General features: G+C 42.7%; 1 protein-coding gene across 3 annotated transcripts in view; it reads left to right on the top strand.

Moving 5' to 3' along the window:
* AMBRA1 (autophagy and beclin 1 regulator 1) overlaps positions 1-12,512 on the top strand; it is a 145,814-nt gene that overhangs the window by 16,680 nt on the left and 116,622 nt on the right. For 2 of the 3 annotated variants that reach the window (XM_083601204.1, XM_083601205.1), the window contains 3 exons: positions 80-252; positions 4,613-4,679; positions 6,012-7,495. In XM_083601204.1, coding sequence (XP_083457330.1) covers positions 80-252; positions 4,613-4,679; positions 6,012-7,495 — 1,724 coding nt within the window. The remainder of the gene's footprint in view (positions 1-79; positions 253-4,612; positions 4,680-6,011; positions 7,496-12,512) is intronic. The other variant, XM_083601206.1, reaches the window with a different exon arrangement.

The following is a 12,512-nucleotide window of genomic DNA, read 5'->3' as shown; positions in this document are numbered from 1 at the left end:
TCACCATATAGTGTATATGGGATCCTGTTTGGAATTACTGTGTTTCAATACCATTGACCATAGATTGGTTTGCTCCCAGGGTGGAAGTGAGAGCTGGTTTACAGATAGCAACAATGCCATAGCATCTTTGGCTTTCCATCCAACGGCCCAGCTCCTGCTAATTGCAACAGCCAATGAGATCCACTTCTGGGACTGGAGTCGCCGGGAGCCTTTTGCAGTTGTGAAAACAGCCAGTGAAATGGAGAGAGTCCGGTGAGTAATCCTTCTGCATGAGTGTATCTAGTTGAAGACGAAGATAAGAGGGAGCAATCTTTAGGAAAAATCCTCAAGATAATTGCTTGGGACATAGTTTTAGCCAGAAATGGAAAAAAACAAAACCCTATGACACTGGAGACAGCTTGGAAAACTCTTAATTGCACCCCAGGGTTCACTAGTAAACCAGAAGATGAAAGACTTGAAGGCACACAGTGTGGTTTAACTGCTCAAGTCAAGTAGGCCTGGCCCTATAGACTGCAATCATATTTACCGTATTTTTCCCTCTATAACACGCAGATTTTTTCTCCTAAAAAGGAAGGGGAAATGTGTGTGCGTGTTATTGAGCGAATGTGTGGTCCCTGGAGCCGAAAAATCAGGCAAAAATCAAATCGCGCTTCACGGAGAAGGGAAATCTGACTGCTTTCCTGCATTCTGCCTCAGGGTCTTACTGCCCACCCTCCTCTGTTTCCTTGCTGTGTTTGCTGAAACGGAACAAAGAGCAGGGAAAGCCCCTCCCCTCCAGGCAAGCAGAGAGGAAAGCAGACTGTGTTCCTTCTATTTCCTCTCTGTGCTCCGGTGCTGCTGGGGGAGAGGGAGAGAGAGAGAGGGTGGGAGGGAGGGAGGGAGGGAGAGAGAGAGAGAGAGAGAGAGAGAGAGAGAGAGAGAGAGAGAGAGAGAGAGAGAAAGAAAGAAAGAAAGAAAGAAAGAAATGGCTGGGGTGGGGGGAAACGTTTGCCTTTCTTTTCTCCCTCCCGTTAAATCCCTCTCCTGCATTCTTAGCCAGCTGCTTCTCTGCACACCACCTCATGTCCCTTCTTTGTTTTTCCTTCGCTCTCCATTTAAAATGTGGTTACAAAGCATGGATCCTCAGGATCTTTGCATTGGGTCACCCCAAATTCACCATCAGATCACATAGCATGTCCATGGCTACAGCCTGCACCAAAAAAACCACGCACCCACTGTTGCCTGGGGCTGCAATGGTGCAAAAATGTGGTTACAAAGCATGGATCCACAGGGATCCTCAGGATCTTTGCATTCGGTCACCCCAAATTCACCATCAGATCACATAGCATGTCCATGGCTACAGCCTGCACCAGAAAAATCACGCACCCACTGTTGCCTGGGGCTGCAATGGTGCAAAAACGTGGTTACAAAGCATGGATCCACAGGGATCCTCAGGATCTTTGCATTCGGTCACCCCAAATTCACCATCAGATCACATAGCATGTCCATGGCTACAGCCTGCACCAGAAAAATCACGCACCCACTGTTGCCTGGGGCTGCAATGGTGCAAAAACGTGGTTACAAAGCATGGATCCACAGGGATCCTCAGGATCTTTGCATTCGGTCACCCCAAATTCACCATCAGATCACATAGCATGTCCATGGCTACAGCCTGCACCAGAAAAATCACGCACCCACTGTTGCCTGGGGCTGCAATGGTGCAAAAACGTGGTTACAAAGCATGGATCCACAGGAATTCTCAGGATTTTTGCATTGGGTCACCCCAAATTCACCATCAGATCACATAGCATGTCCATGGCTACAGCCTGCACCAAAAAAATCACGCACCCACTGTTGCCTGGGGCTGCAATGGTGCAAAAATGTGGTTACAAAGCATGGATCCACAGGGATCCTCAGGATCTTTGCATTCGGTCACCCCAAATTCACCATCAGATCACATAGCATGTCCATGGCTACAGCCTGCACCAGAAAAATCACGCACCCACTGTTGCCTGGGGCTGCAATGGTGCAAAAACGTGGTTACAAAGCATGGATCCACAGGAATTCTCAGGATTTTTGCATTGGGTCACCCCAAATTCACCATCAGATCACATGTCTGTGGCCACAGCATGAAGCACAAAAATGATACATCCACTGTTTCATTCAGAATGTTTTTTCCCTTGTTTTCCTCCTCTAAAAACGATGTGCGTGTTATGGTCAGGTGCGTGTTATAGAGCGAAAAATACGGTATTTATCTGCTTACTGTGTTTCTAATTCTAAGAAGTAGCATTAAAATAATAAGCTCAAAACAGATAATTATGGCCATAGAAATACCACCTTAAAAAATAAGGATAAAAGATAAGATTTTAAAGGTCTGTGAGAATAAAAACATCTTCACCAATTTTGAAAAGCATTCCACAAGCAAGGGGACACTATCCTGGCTTCCTACCTTTCTTTAGCTTGTGGGGGCACACAATGATAAGAGGTCATTGTTGGGTACATATGGGAGAAGAGGATACTTTGGATACTGTGGTCCCAAGCTTATGAAGGGCTTTAAAAGTCAGAACCTGGAATTGAATTGGAACTGGAATTGGACTGGGAGTCAGTGAAGATGATGAAGTCCTTGTGTAATACAATCATAGTTAGTACTCTTTCAGCCATATTCTGTACTGATGGCAGTTTCCAGCAAGCCTTCAAAGGCAGCACCACATATAATGTATTACAATAATCTATAAGGAAAATTGTATAAGCTAACTCTGATGTTACAGGACAAGTATTAGAATATTCTGCTGCTGTGATTTGATACGGTTTTAATTGATGGTTTTATTCTGTTAATGTATTCTAAACGTATTTTGTGTTCTTAGCTGCCATGTGCTCTTGTTATAGGAAGGCTTGGAGTATACACATGATGGACAAAAGCAAATATTTTTCCAGACAAATAGTGGGACAAACTTGGCACTATTTATAAAACCTGCCATAGAGTATCCCTGGTAGTTGCTATTACCAATGCATTTATTATGGAGCAGCAAGAGACTAGTTATCCAGAGTTTTACTTGAGCAGAGAAATGTGTCATTTTTTACAGGCTCACCTGTTACAGTTTTTCATTGTGTAGGTACATTTTTCATACAACTGTAGCATTTCATTAGTACTGTTACCAGGCAATTGGGCAGTAATATGGGATTCATTGAATGTTTTACTTAGAATCATGTAGGGCAGAGATTGCTAGAATTATTGTTAGAATGTATACCAGAGCATGAATATCTGTTTAAAATCCAGACATGGGAAGGCATTTTCCAGTTGTTACTACTATTTCAGGATCTCTTGGTAGTCAGAGCTAGCTTAGCCCAACTTTTATATCTCAGGCAGACAGTGTCAGGTTGCATCATGTGACTTGGTCATGCAGCCTATAAAGTTAACAGAAAATAACTGAAGATGGCTAGAAGCAGCTCTGTGCTATTAGAGAGAGCGGTCTTATGAAGGAGTGCAAAATGATGCAGACAGGTGAACATGTGGTTGCTCTTTTGGAGGCTGCTACTGTGGGTTGTCTTAACAAATGACAAGTTCTAGGCATTCGAAGTAAGGTCAATGCTAGATTTCCCCACTAGTTTCTTGTTAACTATAAAGCATAGTGGTGCTTAGCCTTTGTTGAGCAGGAAGAAAAATAGATTAATGACTCATTAGAGGAAGAGAAGCTAATTGTCCTATCTGTTTTGAAGTTTTGGTAGTGAGAAATGGCAGTTAGGAGTAAAATGTAGCCATGAAGTAAGTAAGTAATTTGTTTGTTTGTTGTTTGTTTGTTTGTTTGTTTACTTAAATTTGTATACCAACCTTTATCCATAGACCTCAGGGCGGTCCTGGAAGCTAATGGAAGGTTAATTCTTTGCTAATATACTTAGCACTATATACAGGAAACATGAGATTATAATGACAATATATTGGGCTAAAGTACTGTATCTACCATGTGTAAGACTTAAATAATTAAGCTAAAGCACCATAAAGCAAGTTTATATCTTGGGAAGTAAAATTTTCTTTTCTTCAAATTTTGTAATATGTATAACAATTCATTTTGGAGGTCCTTCTTTTTTGGACTTGGAAGAGTTTACTATTGAATTGGAATTCATGAGCAAAAATTGAACAAAGTAGTGTGCCGAGATCTTGCTTTTTTGGGTCTTTGGATACGGTGCTCAGATTCCTGTTTTCTTAGCCTTGTCTTCAGATTTCTTGCTCAGATATGGAGATGTAAAACCAGTCAGTTGTTTTCTTTTCTTTCTAAAAAACAATATACCGTGGAGTCTGAAACGTGGCAGGCTCACATGCTTCTGTGGCCATTCAGCTTCCCCAATCTACCAATGCAGTCTTCTTCCTTAGCAGTTCCTGTTATTTGAATGTTCGTTTTGCTAAATTGTGTACAGTGTTTTCTCATTCACATGCATGGCAGTGTTTTGCCATTGTGGGAATTGGGTACACTTCAGGGATGGATGAACATCTCCCACTCCCTGTTATTTGTGAATCTGAAACTTGGTGTTTCTTTACATTGTGGCGCACTACAGAAATGCAAGAAGTCCTTCTCGATAGTACTATTTAATGGAACAGCTTGTTCTGTTAAAATTAAACCTTTCTTCTTTGTTTCAGACTAGTTCGGTTCGATCCTCTTGGGCATTATTTACTCACAGCAATTGTTAACCCTTCCAATCAACAGGTAACTTTTTAATTCAGTTATTAGACGTATAACTGGTGTTTCCTAGTGTAGAGTTCTGTGTCCTATTAAATAGACAGTGGATATTTGCTGTTTTTAAACTGACTGAATATGAATGGTCTAGGTGTATTTGATGTAGAATGCTTAAATCTAAATATGTGTGAATCTGGTGACACCTGGATAGAAAACCACGTGGTAATTTGGTCTCAGCTTCCTATGAAAAGAAAAAAAAGGCTGTGATATAGTACTACAGAATAAATGTTCATTCATACCCAAAGTTCTGAAATTTTCACGAATACTTGGCCTTGCTGTGCTGCTGATTGCTTTGCTGTTGTAGCTATCCATACTGGTCAGCCCAAAGCCTCCTTGTCTGTGATGAAGTTTATGAGCTGCATTAGTGCTTCACTCCTGTGAACTGTGTGAACTAATATGGTGCCCTCTCCCTTGACAATCTTCTGCTTTCTCTCTCAGGTCTTAAAAGGGTACCTATTGCTGGTTCACAGAGAATCTGGAAGGGGTACCTTATTGTACTGATGGCTGACTGGGTCATATTGCCCAAGGTCATGTCCTATACATATAACTTGTGACATCATATTCCTTGAGGCGATCAATTTAACTCTTTCAGCTACTTTCCCCCTCAGGCAGATGTCAAGCAGCCTCTTGGCTTCTGTTTGGTTCAGTTTGCAATAAAAGCAGGATTTTTTTTTAAAAAATCATATAGACGGTATTGGAGTGTGGTGTCTCCCAGTCTCATGAACTGGAAGCCTGGCTCTTGTAGCTGCCAACAGCACCCCCACCAATTTTGGTGGCAGCTTTTTTTAAAAAAAATAGGCATAGCTCTGAGGTGGGCAGATCCAGTCCCTGGATGAGGATATAAATCATTTTCTCCCTCGTCATCAGCTTGATCATTGGAGCAGAGACAGGGTATCCTCAGCTGATCTGCACAGAGCAATTGAGGAGGGAGAGATCTGTGTGTGTGCACGCACACACGCATGCACATGTGCATATACGCTACAGGTATATGGTTCCAGGAGGGTTGACTGAGGGTGAATGTGACCCTCAGGCCAAAAAGGCTATCTGCTCTTTGTATAAAATGAAGTTTTGGTTCACCTTTGGCAGAATTGCCATTGTTGGAGTTAACTGTAACAACATGAGTTACCTTTGTGTTTCTTTCCTGGATCTGAGTAGTTAAAAATAATAGTAATAGAGAGTCTCTCAGTAACTTTGTCCTGCCCAAGGGCAGAGTCTCTGCTTTGCTTGTGGCAAAGTGCATCCTGTTTTTGCATCATCTTATTTTGATGCAAGGTAATTGATCACTTGCACTTTCTTCTGCAGAACGATGAAGAGGTGGAAATACCTGTGGATAGTACCGAAATGCCACACTATCGTCAGCGTTCCATCCTCCAATCTCAGCCTGTGAGACGCACACCACTCCTTCATAACTTCCTGCATATGCTGTCCTCACGTTCTTCTGGTATCCAGGTGGGAGAGCAAAACGCCATGCAAGACTCGGCTACTCCCTCCCCTCCTCCTCCTCTCCCTCCTCCTCCACCACCACCACCTCCACCTCCACCACCACCACCTCCAGCTAGTGAAGCCTCTAGAGCATCTGCCTATAATGGCCTCAGTGAGCCTGTCAATTTCCCCTCAGTAAAATGTTGCCAACATCTGGGGGTGCTGTGCCTTTGCAGGCGATGTTCTAGTGCAAGACTTCCTTCTCTTTTTCCGTCCCAGGACAACACCCCTTCCACATCCTCTGGGTCCACTGGCACTTCCTTTTCTTCTGTGCAAATGGAGCCTTACCAGCCCCAGGAGCAGGCAACTACAGCACAGCAGGAGCAGGGACTCCTTAACCGACCATCTGCTTTCAGCACTGTACAAAGCAGTACTGCGGGCAACACCCTGCGCAACCTTAGCCTCGGCCCCACTCGTAGATCCCTTAGTGGGCCTTTGTCTGGCCACTCGTCCAGATTTCACCAGTCTACAAGAGAGATGGCCTCTGGGTTGGAGGGTTCTGAGTGGACTCGAACAGTGTTGAATATGGGCCCTCGCTCTGAGTTGGAAGGTATGCCTCCTCCTAGAACCAGTGCCTCTTCAGTGAGCTTGTTGTCGGTACTGAGACAGCAGGAAGGAAGCTCCCAGTCCTCTGTATATACTTCAGCTACAGAAGGGAGGGGTTTTCCAGCTCCTAGTGCTGAAGCTGAAAGCACTAGCAATGCTGGTCCAAGCAATCCAACCAGCATTCGCAATGAGTTTCAGTGTGACTTGAGGCGGTTCTTCTTGGAATATGATAGGCTTCAGGAGCTAGATCAGGGGATAGGTGGTGAACCCAGTCAGTCACATCAAGCCCAGGAGATGCTTAATAACAACATCGAGCCTGATAGACCTGGTCCTTCTCATCAACAGACCCCACATAGCAGTGAAAACAATTCCAATTTGTCACGGGGGCACCTGAACCGCTGTCGAGCCTGTCACAACCTGCTGACTTTTAACAATGACACACTTCGCTGGGAAAGAAGTACACCTAGATATGCACCAGGGCAGGTCCAAAGCACATTTGAAGGTGTGCCATCCAGCAGTAGCCAGCTACCACCTTCCGAGAGAATGGAAAGTAGAACTTCTCCCTCTAGCAGACTGCCACTGGGAAGATCTTCTAATCCGCCAGAGGAAAGGACCGTGGGAGTGGTCTTTAACCAGGAGACGGGGCACTGGGAAAGAGTTTACAGCCAATCTGCTTCAAATAGACCTGGGAATGTATCACAGGACGCCTTAAACCAGGAAATGCCTGAGGAAAGTTCAGAGGAGGATTCGCTTAGGAGGTAAGATTGCTAGACCGTTCTAATTCCTCCTCAGTTCTGAAGCTGTACCATTGAAGTGTGAACTACTGAAGATCTGGAGGTATTCATTTCTGATGCTGCCATGAATCTGGCTGGTAGCAATATTGGATTCAGGGATCAGTTGCTGGCTGCAGTGGGCACCTATCTAAAGCGTAGAGTAAGCATTCAGAGGAGAGTACTATAATTTCTAGCTGAAAGTAACTCTTCTCCCCAAGTCTCATTCTTACGTCATTGAGGCAGTGCTTGGAGTAGCTAACTGTAGCACTTGTTAACAATGGCAGCAAATGCAGTCCACTAGGCTTTTCGTATATTCGCAGTTGTTAAGTATAGGGAAAACAGCTCCTTACTTTTCAGGAATAATTCTGAATCTAAGATGGTTCAACTACTTATCATTACATCTGCATGTGACAATTATTTCTCCCATAGTGAGAAATAATGCCAATTCTTACGTCACCCTGTTCTTGAATTGTATGTCTGCCAATTACTTGTAGGTGGTTGAGATAGTATCTGAAACATTTCTTCCTGGTATTGGATTATGCCTGATCACCACAAAAGAAAACAAACAGGAATGCTGATGGTATATTTTGAGGGAATTATATCCCTTTCCTTTATTGCTTCAGGAAATCTGCTCCTGAATTGATTTGAGAATAACATTTCTCTTAGCTGCATGATGAATATTGGTGATGACAGAATAACTCCTATTTTAAAATCCCTGCCTCTATTCCCCCACTTCCCTGCATTTTTCTGGCTGCTTGTAAGATTATATTTTCTTTTCCTAAGTTTACCTAACACTCATCTTGTCAGGTGCCCGTTGTTCATGAATGACTAATCTTACCTTGAATGCCTTTGAAATTGGCAGCTGTCCTCTTCATACCTATACAAGCCCTCACCCACCAAATGGCATGCAGGTATTGCATCAGTTCAAACCATTTTGCAGCAACCAAGGGGCTTTCACCTTAGGCTGAACTAGTGATGTTCTTTGAACGACAAGGAACAGTGATTACCACATGTAGGAGGCCCTTCAGCATTTGCTGTGTTTAACAGGCCTGGAAAGTGATCTGTAGACCCTCTTACCTAGAGGACTAAACTAGAAAGAATGGGATGGTGTTTAATTAAAGTATTGATGATGTATAGTCTCAGAGAGGTATCCGTTTGTTATGCTGCCCCATTGTCTAATCAGAAGAGGCGGTCAGTGCTTTCTTTCTTTTTCCAAACTTTTATTAGGCATTACAGATATAGATCATCTTAAAACATTCATATACATTTTTTTAAATAAATACAAAGAAAAAGCCATATAAGATACACAGTAACAGGGACAAGGGGGCTGAGTGAAAGGGTGCCTGTGCATGCAAACAAAAAGGAAAGCTGTGGAGAGTATCTGTGGGGCCATGGAATTGGATTGGGGAAGAGGAAAGTAGATTTATGAGAGGGACATTACTCCTAGAAATGCTTGGAAGACTTAAAAGCCTCCAAGGCAGTCTTTGCCAACCTGGTGTGCTGGCTGGTGCTGCTGGGAGTTGCAGTGCAAAACATCTAGAGAGCTTCGGTTTGGCTCCTTTTTCTCTAGTGCAGTTATAGTTTAGAAGGCAAGCTGGTTCTTTCTTAGGGAATGGTCACTGTGACCTATTTGGACTTCTCTTTCTTTGTTGCTTATGATCCAGCTGATTGAATATTTGGGGTGACTTAACTGTCATAGATGCTTATGTTCCTGCCATCCCCTCTGAGGTGCTGGCAGCTGTGACTGACATTTTATCTCTCTGACCAGATGCTTCTTGCTATGGTAAATGAATTTATAGTATGCAGCCTAGTGCTCAGGCTTGTTTTTGGTATTCAGTCCTTAAGAATTCCAGTAGCACAAAGCTTCAGTAGCTTTTCGCTGTGCAAAACACTATTTCACATTCTCTTCACTTCCGACACTCTGATGAATATTTTCCTTTTTTCAGTATGAAGCAGGAGCTGGTGCCTCAGTTGCTCTTACTATTACTAGTGTGAGTCCTATGCCAGGAGTATTTAAATCTAGGAATGTATGTGAAGGGGCAATTGCATGGGACCTTTACCTGGCAAAGAGGGAGAGTAGTGATCAGGTGGGCAGGACTCGGGGAGTATGCTGCTTCTCTGTTCAGACGTTACCGGCAACAGTGTTAAGTAGAAACTATGGTAAAACTTTTTGTGCAACTGGAGGTAGAAGTGAATGAGGCCAAAGGCTGTGACAGGATACTACAATTGTCAACAGGGTTAGAAATTAGCAGGGCGCCAGGCATATTTTCCACCTAAAGATTCACCATTTGTGAGCACCTCAGAAAGCCTGGGTGCCATTTTTTGTACCTGGCTGTCACTCAAGGATTACTGAAATGTATGTTCTTTGGAGTATATGTCAAGGATAGACAATATGTTAAGGAGTTTCATAATAAAGAGTAGAGTGTTTTGAAAACTGAAGCATGGTACCAATATTTTTATTGTCAACACCAAATTAAACATGTATTAACAATTTCTGCTAAAAATGTGATATTAACAGTGTGTCACTTAAGTGAATTGCGTATTCGTTCATGTTTATCAAAATAATAAATAAAAAGTGCTGCCAACCCCCCCAATGGCGACTCGACATTCTGTTTGGGTGCCCACAACCCAGGTCCCAGAAGCCTTTTGGCTCCTAGCTTTTTTATCCCAGTTTCTAACACTGATTGTGAAGGGATGTGATGGAGTGAAGTTGTTCTGTAAAGTTATACCTAGTATAACTTTCTGCGGTTCAATTGGTACATTGAACATTTGCTAGGAAGGCAATAGAAAGCCAGTGACAAGGCTGAAACCTGATTGTTAATGTGCCCCCACTCACCCATCCCTATGGAGATGTGAGCTATTATGTCCCAGGTCTAGCTTCTGAGCAGCGTTCCAGGGCAGTTCCCAGTATAGACCAATACTTGAAATCTTGAGCTAATGTTGTTGATCTAAATAATTGCTGAAATGTCAAAGTGGGAAATAAGGCACTGCAGTCCTCTATCAATTCATAAAAGCCAAAAGTGTGTGTACTATACTGCAACCTTCTTTTGCTGTCAACTAGAAATCCAGGATATGGGAGTTCTCCCAGACTGAGAGTTTATGAATGGCTAAAGGAAACCAGAGTCTACTATTGGTGACCTGAACCAGCTCTCAGCAGCAGCAGCCTCTGAATATCAAAACTGCTAAACCAAGGTCAGATATGAAGGGAAGAGCTGGTTATTACTTTACTATTGTCACTTTACTCTAGATTACCAGAGTAATCTAGTAATCTGTGGTGTCACACACATTTTGAGCAGCAGACAACACAAAGGAAGGTGTAGAACTCCCAAGGAAAGTCATGTGGCTGTGATGATGTACTAGAGGTGAGGGATCAGCAAATAAATTCTGGTATTAAATAGTGGCTGTTGCTAGTTCATCCAGCAGATGTCACACTTAGCAATGCAGCTGTTGAATTGGTAGCTGAAAGCCTTAAAAGAAGGTTGAAAGATGAAAACAGGTTGTGCTTGCTACCTATGCGTGGGCTTCATTTCCTTGACCTCGTTTATCTGTTTGAGAAGTTCCTTATTTGTGAAGTGTGTGCCTGCACCGGGTGAATGGAGCTAATGATGACTAAATGAAGGCTGTCCCTCTCTGAATCATGTTTCACAGATTGGCCATGTGTGAAAAGAGAGTTCTGATTTTTGACTGCTCTGGGCTAATTATCTGAAGCTAATAACATAGGCATTAATAAGCATCTAATTGGTTTTCTTGATCTTATCCTTGGTCTCATTTTGTTAATCAAAGGAGATAAGCGAGAACCCCAATAAAAACAGCACATGCCCCTTCCAGACAGTTTTATCGGAAAAGACAGGGTAGGCTGCTTAGCATGACTTGGCACAGACACTGTGCTCTAGCCATGGGACTTTGGTCTCCAGGTAATGCATAATGCAATATTTTGTGGATGTGTACACTGTAAGGTGAAATAAGGCCATATGTCTGCTTCAAAGCAATGAGGGATATGAAGACTTAATTTTCTCCAGTGATCTTTTGATTGGTGCTGTTTGAAGGACAGGACCTCTTGTTTACAGATGCTTTCACCATCTGCCTGTCTGTCTCTCCGTTGGACCCCAGGGTGACTGAATTTTGGAAATACTGCTGTGTCAGTGCGCAAGCTACTTCATTAAGTATGCTGGTGGATGAGAGGAAAATCACTAAGCAAGACACAAAGTTGGTACTCTGATCATCATCTGGCAGCCTTTTGCAGTGTTTTTATCTTTGTTTTTCTAGGCATGTTTACTTGGAAGTAAGTCTTGCTGACTTTGGGACTTATCCCTGAGTAAGTGTGGCTAGGATTGCATGTTAAGTGTTTTCAAATAATGAGATAAAGCCTGTAACTATTTTCCATGTTATGGGATAACACAGTTTGTAACATTACATTTCTTGAAAGTGTTGAGCTAGCAGATTGTGACTGCCTACCCTCCTTGTCAGTTAATTTTTGTTTTAATTGCAGGTTCATTTAGCATGAAACAGTAATGTTTAGTTCACACTTGCAATGCAATCTGCTATAATTTGTAGATGCAGATTTCTTCATTTATTAATCAATACTGCCAAGGTTCCTCTTTTTTGGCAGCTCATTCAACTCTAATCTAAGGTGAACATTATGATGTCCAGGTTGTTCTTTTTTGTTGGCTAAGATTGTCCAAGCTGGAGAAAAATTATCTCCTTCCCACTTCTGCTAACTTTTTTATCTGAATAACGGAGGCTGAGAACTGGATGTCAGGTAGAAGGGTGAAAATGATGGGTTGTTTCATTGGGAAAGGGCATCCATGTGATGGGGAACTGCAAGAGAAAAATAAATACAGGTGGTGATAGAAGGTAATGAAGGAAAGGTTTTTGTGCTTTGCAAATATTGGGGTTCCTATAGGCATGCTAATACCTCCCTATTGTGTGTCCATGGCATAATTTTGACTACATGAGGACTGGCACTTGGATACTTGATTTGCCAGTATCATACATGATTTTC

The sequence above is a fragment of the Podarcis filfolensis genome, assembly GCF_964270895.1.
Source record: "Podarcis filfolensis genome assembly, chromosome: 1".
NCBI lineage: Eukaryota > Metazoa > Chordata > Lepidosauria > Squamata > Lacertidae > Podarcis > Podarcis filfolensis.
The sequence above is the reverse complement of the archived record's forward strand: the minus strand, read 5'-3'. Positions and strand labels throughout refer to the sequence as shown.